At 29.9% G+C, this 17,620-nt stretch overlaps 1 protein-coding gene across 1 annotated transcript; it reads left to right on the top strand.

The window, feature by feature from the left end:
- The first annotated feature begins 8,759 nt into the window (after positions 1 to 8,759).
- On the top strand, positions 8,760 to 13,619 carry CER3 (Fatty acid hydroxylase superfamily). Its single transcript, XM_011019802.1, has 11 exons — positions 8,760 to 9,146; positions 9,288 to 9,508; positions 9,616 to 9,851; positions 9,944 to 10,163; positions 10,529 to 10,656; positions 11,115 to 11,374; positions 11,464 to 11,571; positions 12,140 to 12,346; positions 12,469 to 12,579; positions 12,747 to 12,920; positions 13,190 to 13,619. The coding sequence occupies exons 1-11, from the start codon at positions 9,096 to 9,098 to the stop codon at positions 13,370 to 13,372; spliced, it is 1,899 nt and encodes a 632-aa protein (XP_011018104.1). The 5' UTR covers positions 8,760 to 9,095; the 3' UTR covers positions 13,373 to 13,619.
- Positions 13,620 to 17,620: the final 4,001 nt, after the last annotated feature.

A 17,620-nucleotide genomic window follows, 5' to 3' on the forward strand; every position in this document is an offset into this window, starting at 1 on the left:
CTGTTTGTACAGTAACCAACCCATTTGGTTTTGGGCCGGGTCCGGCCCAACCCACTGATCTGGGCCGAGTCCGACCCATTTAAAAAAAATTAATTTTTTTTTCTATTTTTCTATTTTTCTTCTTTTTATTATTTATGCCTTTTTTGCTTTTTTTTTTTTTTGTGCATACGGCCAAGTGTCTCAAAGCTACACAAAAAAAAATCATATTGTATTTTTCATACATCAAAAACAATATTTTAGCATGCATTTTGGCTTTAATAACCAGTTTATTAAAGTCAAGGGAATATTGGCCAGAATATCAAAAAGAACAAGAAATTTTTTTGTTTTGTTTAGTATGAACAAGAAAGTTTTTTGTTTTGTTTAGTATCAGGGATTATGAGGTTATACGTAACACGTATTCTTGATTTTAAAAGTTTCTTTGGTTTTAGATACACATATAATTAGAGACCACAACATGATTTCATATTTTATCAGACAAAACAATGCAGCCTACCTTAGGTAGGGCGTAGTCGGGGTGCTAATACCTTCCCTTTACGCAACCGGTCTCCGTACCCGATCTCTAAAGACCAGTTAGGGTTCCTAGTTACCAGAATACTAGGTGGCGACTCCCATTCAATGTTTTCACTGATAAGAGACAAGAATTCCTTGTCTCTTCATAACTTGCTAAAAATACACCACATCCCATCGTTAGCATGGATGGTGGATGATCGCCGCGACGCCGCACACGTGCGACAAATATAAAAGCATGCTGTATATTAACTCTTTAAACTTGCCTAGTCGTACTATAATTTTACTACATTCACTAATATCAAATATTCAATTCATATTATTATATTATAATACCATTCGATACCAAGTTTAGTGTAGCTCATAGTATAAGATATGTCTCAAATATTTTAGTATCTTATTTATTATTTTCCAATAACCTGCATCCAAATTATTGATGAATCTACTCAACTTGCAATACAAGTATACAATATTTAGTCTTGTTTCATTCATAATATATATTAAACTTTTAATTATTTAGGAATATTCTAATTAGTGCATCCTATTATTTTTGTTTTTGGATAGATGTAAACTTACATTAAGTATCTATCTTGAAAGTGCTATTGTAATTTTTAGATAATTTATTGAGAATCTTCTCAGTATAATGAAAAAAGAACAATGTTCTAAATTTTTTTATTCATAGTATGGTATTTCAAATACTAAAGCCTTTCATATCAAATTTATTAATCAATATTTTCTTAATAATCTTGATTATTTATTCATTATTGCTCAAAATTAACATATTATATATATAGAGATATATGATGACATAACTTTTATATGTGCTTTTTATATAAACACATTTATTAATCTCATTGATTTTAAACTCATTTTACAATATAAAATTACCAAACTTTTTATGATATTGTGTAAGAGCTTGTTTCAAACCATATCATAACTTGATAAGCTTATAGTATTTCTTTTCCTTCCTTTCAATTACAATCCTCTTGGTTTATTTTATGTATATCTCTTTATTAAGTTCATTATTTAGAAAGTTTTTTTTTTTTTACATTCATTTAATATATTTTAAACATCTTAATAGTTGTGATGATTATTGACCATTATATGAAAGTTATTCTTGATATAATCAAGAATGTGTCAAAATAATATATACCAAATTATTGTTTGAATTGTTTGACACTAGGTTATACTTTATATTTATTAATTACTCATCCATCTTTCATTTTTTTTTAAAGATTAATTTATGATCTAATAGTTTATTGTTAGGTGGAAGATCCATTTGTTTTTATATATGGTTTTGCGTGATGGACTCAATGTTGTTATTTATTACCTCTTTCTAATAAAAAGCTTTAGGACATAACATTGCCTCATAACAACTTCAAGGTTTATTTTATAATATGTTAGAAAATCAAGACAAAAAACTTTTCTTTTGTTTTCTCCCTCGTACTTTTTATCAACTTAATTTCATCATTTTCTAACTAATGGTGACCACTTAAGTTTACATGATTCATCATTTTAAATGAGCAAATTTATTAGCTGGAAGAAACTGATATGCATTACTATTATAAGCATATCTAATGAATATACAATCCATTATTTTACATCTTATCTTGATCTTTTTAAGATTAAGTATTGTTACTTTTACAGATATCCATACATTTTAAAATATATATAGGAATGACATCTCTCTTTTTATAACTATATAATGTTTTTTTCATTATTTTTTGATGAAGTGCTTTGTTAAATATATAATTAGCACTTAAAATTGCATCTCATAAGTTTTGAGATGCTTCAAAACTTATCAATGTAGTATTCATTATTTTTTTAAAGTTTAGTTTTTATGTTCAGAAATATTATTTTGTTAAGCTTAATAAGAAATGATAGTTTGGTGAATAATATCATTTTTAGAATAAAATTCATTAAAAGATACCTCATATTCTCCATTTCAATCTCTTGTTATTATCTTTATCCTTTTATTAAATTAATTTTCAAATTTATTTTTTCAATGTTTAAATATTTTAAGAATCTCATCTTTGTTTTTTGGCAAATAGATATAACAATATCTCATGCAACCATCCATAAAAATAATATAAAACAATTTTTACCTCTAGATCTTAGAAATTTTAAATCACTATTATATAAGTGAATTAAAGATTCATAACTTTTTCAATTGATTAAGAAATTCTTATGATTTTTTATTTTACACGAACTTCACAATTATGATTTTTTTAATCTATCATAATTAGTAATAATTCAAGATTAATTAATCTATGTATATAATTATAATTTACATATCTTAAACTATCATGCTACATATCATAAGACTTAAGAAATTAAGAAGAATAGACATCGTCATTATTATCATAAGTTTATCCATATCATAAGACTCAAGAAATTAAGAAGAATAGACATCATTATTATCATCATAAGTTTATCCATATCATAAGACTCAAGAAATTAAGAAGAATAGACATCATTATTATCATCATAAGTTTATCCATATCATAAGACTCAAGAAATTAAGAAAAATAGGCATCATCATCATCATAAGTTTATCCTTTTGGTTATTTAGCATCATCATCATCATCATTATCATCATAAGTTTATCCTTTTGGTTATTTTTTCTAGGATTTCGCCATTTGTTAACCATATTTGCCTTAGGGTAATTGAGAGTGAGCTTCTCTTTTTGAATAATTTATTATCCTCTTTTATCTTAAATCTAAGAGTAAGATTTTCAACTCTCATCTTCTATTTTTATACTTAAATCAATTTTTAAACTCTTTTTAAAATGATGACAACTTCTAAATAATAGTAGTTACTTCAAAAATTTACTCAAAATCATCATTCAGCAAATATATCTTCTTAGATAAGTTAAAAATCATTAACTTGACTCATAAATTTTCTTGAATTAATAATTTTAAATTCAAGAAATTTGTTGAATATGAAGTTGGTCAAACTAACATTCTAATCCTTGTAATTTTAATATGAGAATTTCAATTATTTTTTAGCATATCAAAGAAATTATTCACATTATAGAGTGTATTATATAACCAATTCAAATTATAGTTCTTGCATATCAAATGTTTACATGCAACAACTTTCAATATAATGATGTCATATTATTTTTTTAATAGCTTTCACACATCTTCTATAAATGCTTTTGTCAAGTTTAAGATAGTGAAATAGACAACATTTTATGTGATGTGATGTATGTTGAGAAATCTAAAAAGTTTATTGGAGTAACCTTCATCCTCTCAACATCACCTAATGTAGAAGCAATGACTTTAGTTAAGATGATGTAAAATCCTAAAATCCTCTCTACATCACCTTATGTAAAAGTAACGATATTAGGTTTTTTAACGCGCATCATAATTATAAAGGTAAAATATCCCTATCAAAGCAATGCTTGTTAGAGCAACATTTAATTACCAAACTAATATTTCCAAACTAAAAGCTAAATAGGATGATTGACTACTTTCGGGTAAATTATTAAAAATATTTTTGCTTCTGTCATTCCTTTTTAGATGAAGAAATAGCATGACACAATAATAAGGTTTTATAATAACATGTAACTAATAAATATTTTTAAATTAAATTAAAATAATAAAGCAACATGTGCATAATTATTTGATTAATAAAAAATAATAATAAAATGCTCAAATAAAATTAATTTGAATTAAATCCTTTATAAATTATTAATTAAAAAATAATTAAAAATAATTAAACATTAAATTTTTTATTAAGATTGTTGATAAATTTTAATTTATTGTTTAAGAAATAAATTTATTTAAATTGAAGCTCATTAATTATTAAATCTATATATTAGATCAAACAATAAATTATGAACTACAAAGAACAAAATAACAATGCATAAAAAGCAACATCTTTCTTAGTTAAACTAGCATACCAATAAAAGCATATAAAAAAATTAACATATGAAAAAATTAAATCACACTACCTTATTAAAATGCAAATTAAACGATACTACAACAAAAGCTGTACCCTTTGTCATTAAGATATTTTTTTTTTGTTAAATATGAATTGCCCCTCAAGATTCAACAATCTACTACTTAGAGTTAATGCACTTAAACTAAGCAACAAATCCGATAAGCATGTCTATTTTTTTTTCCCAACAAGGTAATCATTCGATTAATTAAATACATGACAATATCACAAGAAAATCATCAATACTAGAATGGAACTCTAGAAAAAACCACATAGAACTTGTGATCATCAATAAGATCTATTAAAGAAAATCTTTAAAACATTATTAAAAATAAAATTTAGAGGTGTACAAGCTAACTTTTTCAATAGAACCTAAACACAGTCTACTTGATTTCCTAAAAGAAAGACTTACTTATAAGGTAAATTATACTGCTGAATTATGTGATAAACAACTCTATAATGAAGATGATTAAGTCTATGATGTCAGATTTAATTACACTCTATGATTAACGTACGAGGATTGAAGGAATCTAAAGGTAACAATTGGTTGGCATCTCAAGTAAGAGGAGTATGAGATGTTTAAGAGAAAAGAGATAGAATAAAATATAATGTTTATGTACTATATTTGGTTGATGGAGAAGACTAGAATAAACAAAATATTGAAAAATATGTTTAACCTTTTATATCCATTATCATCAAACTTGCATTGTCTCGAGCAATAAACAAAAATAATTATTTTTATTTTTATTTATAATGTTCATTAATTCTTCTTAACTAACTTAAATGATAATTGCTCTATTCATTATTACATGTTAAAAAGTGAATGATAAATATGTAACTGTTATATTGCCTACTGAAAAAAATTAAAGAAAAGAGCAAAATGTTTATCTTTAGATCTAAAGAATTTATTTGATGTTCTATGATTTTCAGAAATTTAGTATTGAAATGTTGAATGTTAAAAGTATCATGAAATTAGAAACTCCCATTTACTTTATTGCTTTAAAGGACTTCTTTCATTTAATTAGCTATATTACTCTTCATATTAGAAAGCATGGAGTTGAAAATGAAGAAAATGGATTGATGTTGAATTTTTCCAAGTAGGAATTATTTTTGGAACATAAAATACAAAACTTCTTTGTTAGCATTGAACTTTTGTTCTGGATTCAATTTAACAAGAATATCGAAGAAACAATTGCAATACTTATTAGTTGTTGAAGTTGTATATTGGATTCAATTCAATAGAAACTAGATTTTTTTTCTTTTTACCCCTGCTATACCACAGAGCGGGTTAGATTTTTTAATCTTTAAAATTAATAATTTTAATCATGAAATCTAGATAACTATATGAGAGACCAAAATAAATTATGAGCAAAATTCTTCAAGATAAAAAAAATAATAATTAAAATAATAAAGACCAAATTGATATAAAAAATAATAAAATAAAATGATGAGGGACTTTATTGAAAAATATAATAAAAAATAAAAAAATGATAAAAAAAGAGCAATTACAACCAAAATTGAATTAAAAAATAAAATAAAATGTTGAGGGATAAAATTTAAAAAATAATAATTAAGAAAAGGATAAAAAAGAGTAATTATAAAAATAAGGGCTAAATTTGAAAAAAAAAAATGTTGAAGGACAAAATTGAAAGAAAGAAAAAACCAAGAAAATGATAAAAAACCAATAATCAAGAGAATAAATACCATATTTGATATAATAACAAAACAAAATTAAATGAAAAGGGATGAAAACAAATAAAGAACAATTAAAAGAAAGATGATCATAATTGAATTTTTTTCTACATTATTTTTTTTTTATCAAAATAATACAATTGTCACTTTTTAGCTGAATAAAAAATCAAGCGATTAGATAGGAAAAAATCTTGTTAACACTTATTGATTTTTTTTCTTGCCATTATTTTTTATTATCAAAATAATATCATTTTTACTTCATGCATAATAAAAAACCCGATTGACCTTGGTAACCCTAATCACCCAACACAACCCGTGACTTAGGACATGACGGGGGTCGAATCTCGAGTCGGGTTTTAAGAGTATAATAAAAAAATAAACACCAAATATGAAATGAAAATCTAATGAAATTAAACAATGAATGATTAAATTGTCAAATAAATTAATTAAGAAGAGAAATGAAAATAAAAGGAATTACAATTCAAAAAATGATGATAAAATTTTATATAAAAAAGAATTAAAATTAAATGATAATGGATTAAATCAAAAAATAAATTTTGACTAGAAAGATATTAGAAGTAAAATAAAAAGAAATCAAAAGAATTAGAATTAAATTTAACAAAAAAACATAAAAAACTCAAATATCAAGGGATAAAATTGAACAACAAATAAATCCGATTTGATACAATTAAAAAATTGAGGAATGTTTTGCAACTTTGCAAGGCTGGCACATCTTTTGAGGTAAGGATAAAGGAGGGGAAGAAAATTTTCACATGAGCTCCACCATGCAACTGATGCTGACACATGTCGGGCCATCATATGGAGTGCGACATGACACTTTGGATGCCGTCATTAAAGACTACAAACGACTACTGAGAGGTGCCTTATGCGTCGCTTAAAAGGGGCAAGCACCTTCCACTTGTCGGAGTGTCCTCTGCCCGTCCTAACCACTCTTTTTTGAATTACAAAAAAACCAGAACACCCCTTGTAACAACTTGGTCTAACTTCCTAGATATTATCCGTTTTAGCCTACAGGCCTTACGGATTTGTTCTTGGCAACCACACATTACCTTAAAACACATATAACAAGTTAACAGCCAGCACTATTAATAAGGTTAGCTACCAAATCTTCACCCGCCGATGTGAGATATTATAATCCATATCCCTTAAGAAGCTCGACAACCCCATCGACACAATCGAATAACTTGTGAGATCGGCTTTGATATCAAATATAACAGTTTGACCCAACCTGCCAGATATTGTTTGCTTTGGCTCTTGGACTTCATGGATTTGTTCTTGGTGACTATGCATGGCTCCAAAACACGTCTGATATGTTAGCAACTAACATTAGTAATAAGGTCTACTACCAAATCATTATCTATCGATGTGAGATATTACACCTCTGACCCTATGTGATAATTAAAAAAAAAATAAAGATTAAAAAATCAAAAATACCTCTTAACCTTAAGTAAGAAAAAGTTAATTCCAAGGATTATTCAATAATTAAATTATATAAACATGTTACAAAGACTAAAAGACTAAAAGACCCATCATCCCACATGATAATTGCAAAAACAAAAACTAGGTTTTAAGAATAGAAAATACCCCTTGCCCTTAGAAAAGTTTTTTGACCTAAAGGGCTATTTAGCCAATACAATGTGATAAAAAATAAAAAAATAAAAAAGCCTCTTAGACATAAGTCTTTTTTTTTCCTGAAGTCATGGGCATAATTATTCTGTATAACAAAATAAATAAAAATATTATTCCACTTCATTTTGTACTCTATTTTTTTATATCTTTGAAGGATAAATTAATTGTTTTATTATGTATTATACCGTGAATAATCCACAATAAAATATTGATGTCTTTTAATTATATGTTAAATATTGAAGAAATGTTTTTCATGTTTTTTATGATTATCTACTTTTATATCTTTTAGTTTTCCAAATTTAATAGTAAAAATTAGGTTGAAATTATTAGTCTAAATAGGATGTAAACATAAAGATTAAAATTATAAAATTTTTAAAGAGATATTTATATTTAAGAATTCATTTATTGTTATCCCTATCTTTTATTTTCTTTAACCTTCCTTGCTAGAAAGATAAAACAAAAAAATAGCTAAAAAATATTCTTAAAATCAAGACAAAAGTTATTTATTATTTCCATTTCCATTATAAAACATGTTTATCTCTTATGAATTTATTTGGTATTATAATAGTGGTTGTTTTTTAGAATGTTTTTATTTATTTATAAATATATTAATTAATTTTTAAAATTTATTTTTAACATTAATACATGAAAATAATTTTTAAAAATAAAAAAATTAATTTTAAATTAAAAAAATCTATAATAGAATGTAAAAAACAAACACGTATTTTGAGTTAATTACCAATTGGGCACAAACCGTGAGCTGAATTCTCCAACTGCCCAACCAAAGAGTCATTAATTTCTAGGAGCAGGAGGCCATCACTCCAGCTGTGTTCCTAATGACAAGGGAGAAGTGGAAATGAGACAAAAACATGGAAGGGTAAGCTACTAAATAAAGATTGATTAAGAGCTTCCAACTGTATTTTTGGTCCTCCTTCAAGCTATATGTAAGTGGGTGCCTCCACACAGATATCGCAGTTACAAGTAATAGATATACAGTGTTATGTCGAGTCTTAGAGAAGAAAGCAGAGAGAGAGACTAAACTTCATACTCTCTTCCTTCAATCTCTCTCTCTCCCTCTTAAGTCTTACCCTCTAAGGGTTGCTCCATCTGGAGCTTGCGTTCATGTTTTTTCGCTTCATTTGTGGTGTAGCTAACCACTTTGAGCCATAACCAGGGAATAATCCTTTTACCCAACAAGATAAAGCTGCTTACAGGAGCAAAATTGAGACGTATACTCCAGTAAAAACTCAAGAAAAAAATTGAAGAAAACCGGTAAAGATCAGGTGCTTCACTGCAAAAAAATGGCAGGGCCTTTGTCAGCTTGGCCTTGGGAGAACCTGGGCATTTATAAGGTATAGGAACTTTCACATGTCCTTGATCAAGAATTCCTTTTGCTCAGAAATTTAATGAAGTATTATCAATGTATGTTTTTCTTCATTGTTTAGTTTGTTGTTATGCTTATGCTCTCTCTCTCTCGTGTATTTTGTGTGAAGTATCTGCTATACGGACCTCTTCTTGGTAAAGTCTTGTATACAAGGACTCAAGAGGGTTCTTTCAAGGATGATTGGTGTCTCCATATTTTGATTATATGTATTGCTAGAGCTTTTCTTCATCAACTGTGGAACAGTTTTGTCAACATGCTTTTCCTAACACGTACTCGCCGGATTAATCGACAAGGCTATGATTTCAAGCAGATAGACAAAGAGTGGGATTGGTACAAGCTTCTCCTGACACGATCTCATCTGTGTTTTTAATTAAAATTTAAGATTTGTCACAATTCATAATTATAGCTGCTTTTATTTTTGCTGGTTATTTTTACAGGGATAATTTCATACTTCTTCAAGCTCTCATTGCATCCATTTCATGTTACATCTACCCACCATTTATTGGTAATGTTCCTCTATGGAACACAAAAGGTTTTATTGCCATTTTGACACTCCATGTGGGAATTTCAGAGCCCCTGTACTATTGGGTTCACAGATGCTTTCATAAAGGTTATCTCTTCACCCAGTACCATTCAACCCACCATTCTTCTCCAGTGTTACATCCTTATACAGGTAGGAAAAAAGAATCAGTATGATATGTCACAGATTTTGACAGAATCGTAACTTCATTTTATGATCAAGATATTTCATTTTTGGTAATTCAGGTGCAGATGCAACTTTTCTGGAGCATCTGGCTCTATCCACAGTCATTGGAATTCCAATAATTGGATCTCATATGATGGGATACGGATCAAGAAGCATGATTTATGGGTATCCCTTGGCGTTTGATTTTCTTAGATGCTTGGGGCATAGCAATGTGGAGGTTGTTCCTTATCAATTGTTTGAGACCCTTCCCTTTCTTAGATATCTTCTCTACACTCCAACGTAAGTAGTAATCTTTGGAATTCATATAATTAAGAAACAAAAAGTAGCACTAACATTTGCTCTCACAGCACTGTACTATGGTGGAGGAGAATCCATTCCATATGCTCGCTTTCTTGATTAATTTATAGAGGCCCTACTTCCATCTATATTATGTACCAATAGGGTGAGGTTGGTGAGGAAATAATTGCAATCTCCAATTAGACAATCCAACCCAAATATCAAATATATCCCGTTTCAATTTTGCATTTATTTAATTTTATTCTTAAACTTTGAAAATATTCTTATTTCAAAGTTTAACAATAAACATTTTTCCTCTGAAAATATTCTAATTAGCAGTGATAAATTTGTTTTGGTGGGTGATACAGATACCACAGCCTGCACCATACAGACATGGGCACCAATTTCTGCCTCTTCATGCCATTCTTTGATGCAATATGGAAGACACTTAATAACAAGTCTTGGGAACTACACAAGAAATTGAGCTCAGATGCAGGCAAGCCAGACACAATAGTAGTAGTACTTCTCTATCATACAATAATTGGGACTGTGATATCAAGTTTTGTGCCTAAAAGATTTAAGCTAGTCAATCAACAATAGATCCATGCAGCAATGATGACAATAAATTGAACATTGACAATAGGGGACCATCGATCAAGTGGCTCCATAAATTTGATGGAACCCATTGCTCTAATAGCGCACCTCAAAATGCTGTAGACAGTAGAGCATCGCACATGCACAGAGTTACAATCAATAATGGAAATCTAGAACTACTCTTTAGGGATGGCACTTGGTTAAGCAGGTTGCAGAGTTAAAAACGTCTCCTTTTGCCATTCTGACATGCTTCATGATTCTAATATCTTTTTTTTGTAGTGATTTTTGCATTTACCATTTGTTTTCAGAGTTGAAGCTTAAAAAGTCAAGATATTTGACAAATGATTTGCTGTAATGCAGGAAAAGACAGGAGAACTGTACCTGATTTCGTTTTCTTAGCACATGTTGTGGATGTAACATCTTCAATGCATGCCCCTTTTGTCATACGATCGTTTGCTTCATTGCCTTACCAGACAAGGCTCTTTTTGCTGGTTTCCTGGCCTACGGCATTTATTGTTCTGCTTATGATGTGGGTCTGGTCTAAGACCTTCCTAGTCTCGTTCTATAATCTCAGAGGCAGGTTGCATGAGACATGGAGCGTTCCTAGATTCGGCTTTCAGGTTTGCTTCAAATTTTGGCTTTGCATTCTCTGCAATAACCCATTGTTGAAGCTTGCTAGGAAATTTCTTATGCAAATTTTTTTATGCAGTATTTCTTGCCATTTGCTAAAGAGGGTATCAACAAGCACATAGAACAGGCCATTCTCAGGGCTGATAGGCTCGGGGTCAAGGTCATTAGCCTTGCTGCATTGAACAAGGTTGGTAATTAAATTAACGATAATATATATATATATATATATAAATATATATAAAAAAATAATAGATTTTGTCCTTGCCATATCGTACTTGTTTTGGAAATTAAAAAAGAAAAAAAATTACTTCTGGTGATTTCTGATTGTGGTCGTTGAAGGAAGACTAGACATCAACCATGTTCTGAATTGAAAAAAAAAAAAATCCGTGCTGGAAAAGGTAGGTTCACTTTATTTTTTTTTTAAACTTTTGGCAGTCCGGTAAATGCATATTCAGAAGCAAATAGTCTCCATCAATCATGTTCTCATAAAATACTATACATGCTTAAGTGATTCGAGTTCATCGGGACCCATTAATCAGTCATATTGGTTGCGGTTTGTGTTCGGAAAGGCCACCGCCGTAAATTAGTGAATGAAGGTTCATCAAAATAATTGATGTTGCCAGTCTCTTTATTTAGTCATTCATGGTGGTTGCAGTTTTCTTTCTTTCTTTAGATACTGACGCATCAAAACAATATAAAAACATAAATTTTTACAAGTTAAAAATAACAACGTTTCCCCCAAAATCTGTGTGCAGAATGAAGCTCTGAACGGAGGTGGTACACTGTTTGTGAACAAGCACCCAAACCTTAGAGTTCGAGTTGTCCATGGAAATACCTTAACTGCTGCAGTTATTCTCAATGAAATCCCTAAGGATGTGAAAGAAGTGTTTTTAACAGGAGCAACTTCCAAACTTGGAAGAGCTATTGCCCTCTACCTCTGCCGAAGGAGAGTAAGAGTTCTAGTAAGTGTTCCCACACTATCTTCTTCATTAAATTTTCTTATTTCAATATATAATTTACAAATTTTAATGGCTATATATAAGTATACATCTTTGGTTTTGATGGAGAAAAACAAATACTGCAGATGCTGACTTCATCAACAGAAAGATTTGAAAAAATTCAGAAAGAGGCCCCACTCGAATATCAAAGTTATTTTGTCCAAGTGACAAAGTATCAGGCTGCTCGTAGTTGCAAGGTACTGTGACCAAAAACTATTTATGATATTAAAGCTTGTTTCAGGAAAAAGAAAAGGGGGAGGCTTGTTTCTGCTTTATAATGAAGAGGGTTGCGATGTTTGCTTAATATCAAACTGGATTTATGTGAATTTGAATGTGATGTGCTGAATTTGGAACCCAATTGTAGACCTGGATCGTGGGAAAGTGGATCACACCAAGGGAGCAAAGTTGGGCTCCAACAGGAACACATTTCCATCAATTTGTTGTGCCCCCCATTTTGTCTTTCAGAAGAGACTGCACTTATGGTGATCTTGCAGCCATGAGACTACCTGACGATGTTCAAGGGCGTGGAAACTGCGAGGTAACAAGCTTCTTCAAGTATTTGATAGAGAATTAAATGCATCAACAGTTTCTGCTTCAACTTCGTAGACTTTCCTAGCATATCATATCCCAGTGCCCACATACAGTCCCCGACTCTAATTACTGAATAACACTGATAATCTCCATGGAAAAAGAAAATGGAGACCCTAGCTATAGCCAACACAGTCGTCATGATGAGCAAGCAACCTTGCTGAGGTTAGTTACGTGTTGCTGTTTGATTAATTAGCATTTTGGTGGATGATGTAACAGTATACCATGGACAGAGGAGTAGTCCACGCATGCCATGCAGGTGGTGTGGTTCACCTGCTAGAAGGCTGGACTCACCATGAAGTTGGGGCACTTGATGTTGACAGAATCGACGTGGTTTGGAATGCTGCATTAAAGCATGGCTTGAAACCAGTCTCAAACTCCACCAAACAAAACTCCATGTGAATGCCTTGTTATGAAGAAACCAAGGATTTAGAGAGCGGAACACATAAGTGGTTTTAAGCTGCAATTCATAAGCGATATATATCGTCATCGGTACTTCCAAAATTCGATCTGCATGTTACTGAATGGAGCAGAAGATGCTGCTTTTATTTTATTTCTGTTGTCATGAAATTCTAAATAGTAATTAAAGATGTTCTGGATATAATAAATATTCTAATTTTTAGATGGTTATTGTAATCTGTTTATTTATATATAAAAAGTAGTAAAAGAAAATCACTTGTCCATGGTAATGGCGTGTTCAAACTATTTTTTTCATAAAAAACATATCTATTAAATCTGGTATTTTTAATATTACTAAGTTAATTCAGTCTGTTATTTTTATGCCCCTGGCACTAAAGAATTACTCGCGTAAGTTGTGAACTGTTTTTTTTTTTTTTTTTTTTTTTTAAGGTTTTAGTAAAATTATATTTTTTTATCACATTAATTTTAAAAAATATTAGAAAGTAACTTGTAACGTCCTTTTCAAAATACATCATTTAAAATATTTGATATAATATTTTGAAAATTACTCATGTATATTTTGAAAATATATACAGAAACATATATTAATTTTATTTTATATTAAATAAAACTGGAGTGGAACTAATTTTATTTTATATATAGAAAATTGGAGTGGAATTAATTAAGCCCCAAAAGAATGTTAAATTACATAAGATTATATGTCTTCTATAGAAGAAAAGGATGCACATTTATAGAAGAGTTAGGGAGAAAAAATAAGATAGTAATATTTTTATTATTATAATACAATCATAGGATAATATATTTTTAAAAAAATCAATATCTTAGTTTAAACAACAAATGTATTAACCCGTGTATATATATATATATATATATATATATATATATATATAAAATATATAAATATTCGTCTTGTTTTTTATTTAGTTATTTAGACATGATAAGAGTTATCCTTCTCATTTTTTAAATCTTCAGGACACAAGGAATTAGTCTGCCTAGGTCCAAGAAAGCTTTTTCTACTCGTCATTGATTGCCATGGTTTGTGTCTTGTTTGTAATATAGGAAGTTCGTTGTATCCCCTCCCATAAGTGTCCTTGTATCCCTGATCTCAACGCTTTCGTATATCTCCGAACAACTTAATTTATTACCGGTTAAACTGATTTAGCACCCATTGTCATCGATCGGTGTAGTTGTTGACTTGCCTCAGCTAAATTGAATGCTGAAGCAATCAAAAACAATTATTGCGACTCTTTATAAGTAATTTTCTTCAGCTTAAAGACCCTCGACTCCAATCTGCTTCAGCTTCTGTGAAGGGAGTCCTCTGCTCATGTGCTGTCCATTCATTTGGCTCATGCCCATCATGTTCTTGACAGGAAACTCACGTTACCTCTTGGAATCTAAACCCCTTCATTTGGCTCCAGACTTGCTTGCACTGTTCCAGTAATTCCATCATATTCTTTCCTCACAACACGTCACTCGCTTGTAAGCTTTGGATTTGAGCTATCAAACTCTGTAAATTATCGTCAGCTATATATTAGCAAATCAAGACCCAGTAGCTTCAATCACCGAGAGAGTATATTTTTCTTTCTGAAACACACTGTAGAGCAACATTCTAGCAGGTGAACTCCACCACCTTTCCCTGCTACAAGATCCGCCAAAATACTAAATAATCAAAAAACAACACGTAACTAACCTGAGCAAGGTAGGGCCTCCATTATCTTTTGTCTATGAATTGTAGGGCCTCCATTATCTTTTGTCTATGAAGATGATCAGTATTCAGTAATGAGAGTCGGGGCGCATTTGGGCAAAATTTATCCAGGTAGGTTAGAGAGTCGGGGCCCATTTGGGCAAAATTTATCCAGGTAGGTTATGATATGCTAGAGAAGTCTATGAAGTTGAAGCAGAAACTGTTGATGCATTTAATTCTCTATCAAATACTTGAAGAAGCTTGTTACCTCGCAGTTTCCACGCCCTTGAACATCGTCAGGTAGTCTCATGGCTGCAAGATCACCACAAGTGCAGTCTCTTCTGAAGGACAAAATTGGGGGGCACAACAAATTGATGGAAATCTGTTCCTGTTGGGACCCAACTTTTTTCCCTTGGTGTGATCCACTTTCCCACGATCCAGGTCTACATTTGGTTCCAATTCAGCACATCACATTCAAATTCACAAAAAACCAGTATGCTATTTAGAACAAACAGCCTAATCCTATTCAATATGAAGCAGAATTAAGCCAATTAAAATAAAATAAAAAAATGTTTGGCATGGAGAATTCAACGAAAAAGTGTAATTACCATTTTTATCTTTCAACAAAAAATTCGCTACTGGAATAATGTGATCTTTTCAACAAAGGTTATTTGATAGAAGACAATTGGTTCTTATTATCTTTTAAATACACTGTGTGTAAAAATTGTATTACCTGTAAAAACAGAAAAAATTGAAAGGTTGATCGGGCAATTTTATATTTTTATCATAAAGGCTGTATTATCCTTGCAAGTAAAATTTACTACAAGGCTTTTTGGGAGAGATAATTTAATCTTTTTACTTCTTAAAAGCATAATGTAAAAAAACTATATAACCCTTACAAATGAAAAATGGTTAAAAAGTTGATAGAAGAAAATTCTACCTTCTTACATTTTAAAACAATAGTATAACATTTATATTATTTTTAAAAACAAGATTTATCATGATTGCATCTAAGGCTTTTTTTTTTATTTTCAAAGCAGTTTCTTTAGTTATTAACAAGTTAATTAGAGTGATTTAATTTTTTGACTAAGATAATTAGAGTAATTTGATATTTTAATAAATATAAATATTATTTTAAAAAAATTATTGATATATACAATGTTCGAACTATCAAGCAGGCGATAGTCACACTTTCTAGAAGGCATGTGAGGTGGTGTTGGAAACGTATCCCTTTATTTATCTATATGTGCTGCTCTTATATGGAGGAGAAGTGATTGGGTGCCAATAGATATTTCTTTTCTTCTTTTTTTTACTTGTTAAAATATAAATGTGTCCTTTTTATTTGTTTTTTACCTCCAATTTTATTTTAATTTTAATGAATTCCTATTTGTTTTATCAGTATTATTTAGATTAATCGAGTTTATTCAATGATATATATATTCAGGAATGCTTGCATTGCCTTAATATTTTAATATTTTTTTTAATTGAAGATAATTTAGTCTAACTCATGATATAGCATTGATCTTATCTGGTTAATAAAATTTATAAATTTGTTATTATATTTTAATTAATAACTAAATAGCTATTACATTCAATATTATAACTTTGCCATCGTATTTAAAAAAGAAAAATTTGCCACTTTCACTCTTCGCTTTCCATTTCTCTTGAATTGCACAGAGATTTGATAAAACTCATCCAATGACAGACCTGTGTAACACAACAGCATAAATTAAGTTCAATTGCATATAAACCCATTGTTTTCCCCAAAGCTCCATTGAGCTTCGAAACAAGAAGATTCTCCAAACGATCTGCAACAATTACCTAAGATAGCGAGAGACAAGGTTGACGATTCCAGTTTTCTCACTATCACTGCATAATATTACGAAAAACAAAATTAAGAAATTAATTATAAGTAGATATGAGATCTTTTGGCTTCATCATCTTGCTATAAAGCTTTTTTTTATTTTTTTTTATTACCACAAGATATTATTATCAAGTTATTGTCGATTCAGAAATAACATAAAGAATTTTTGAAAGATAAAACTAAAATGAATATCACAATACCAATATTATTGGGTGAAGATGTGCATGGTAGAGTTTCATGCTATACAAATATTGTATTTAGTTTTTATTTTGGTAAATAAAAGTTTTTTGGTTTTGATATGATCTATAACTAAGTAAAAAAAAGTATATTTTGAGAGCACCAAAGGTCTTAGCCTAGCGGTGGAAGGGGCTCCTTCCACTGTACCTAGGTTCGAGTCTTCATGTGCACGTCTGTCACTCCCGCGATGTCTTATATGCCTACTGGGTTTGCAGGGTGTTCAGTGGGCCGTGAGATTAGTCCTGGTGCACGCAAGCCGACCCGGACACCCACGTAAATTAAAAAAAAAGAGTAAATTTTGAGAGTTTTTTTTAATGAAAGACCAATGTTATCCGCTATAATTTAGATGTTATGCATATTGTTGTAACCCATTTTTGGGTCCCCGCATAAAAAAAAAATATATATATATATAGAAAAATAAGAAAATGAAAAATAATTAATAATA

This window comes from Populus euphratica, unplaced genomic scaffold (assembly GCF_000495115.2).
Source record: "Populus euphratica unplaced genomic scaffold, PopEup_1.0 scaffold31.1, whole genome shotgun sequence".
Lineage (NCBI taxonomy): Eukaryota > Viridiplantae > Streptophyta > Magnoliopsida > Malpighiales > Salicaceae > Populus > Populus euphratica.

What these genes read in the sequence shown, in the direction of transcription:
- CER3 (XM_011019802.1), top strand. Translation starts at nt 9,096, where the DNA reads ATGGCAGGGCCTTTGTCAGCTTGGCCTTGGGAGAACCTGGGCATTTAT. An exon ending in ATAGACAAAGAGTGGGATTG is followed by an intron (nt 9,509 to 9,615) that starts GTACAAGCTTCT and finishes TTATTTTTACAG; the next exon opens with GGATAATTTCATACTTCTTC. An exon ending in TTCCTAGATTCGGCTTTCAG is followed by an intron (nt 11,375 to 11,463) that starts GTTTGCTTCAAA and finishes TTTTTTATGCAG; the next exon opens with TATTTCTTGCCATTTGCTAA.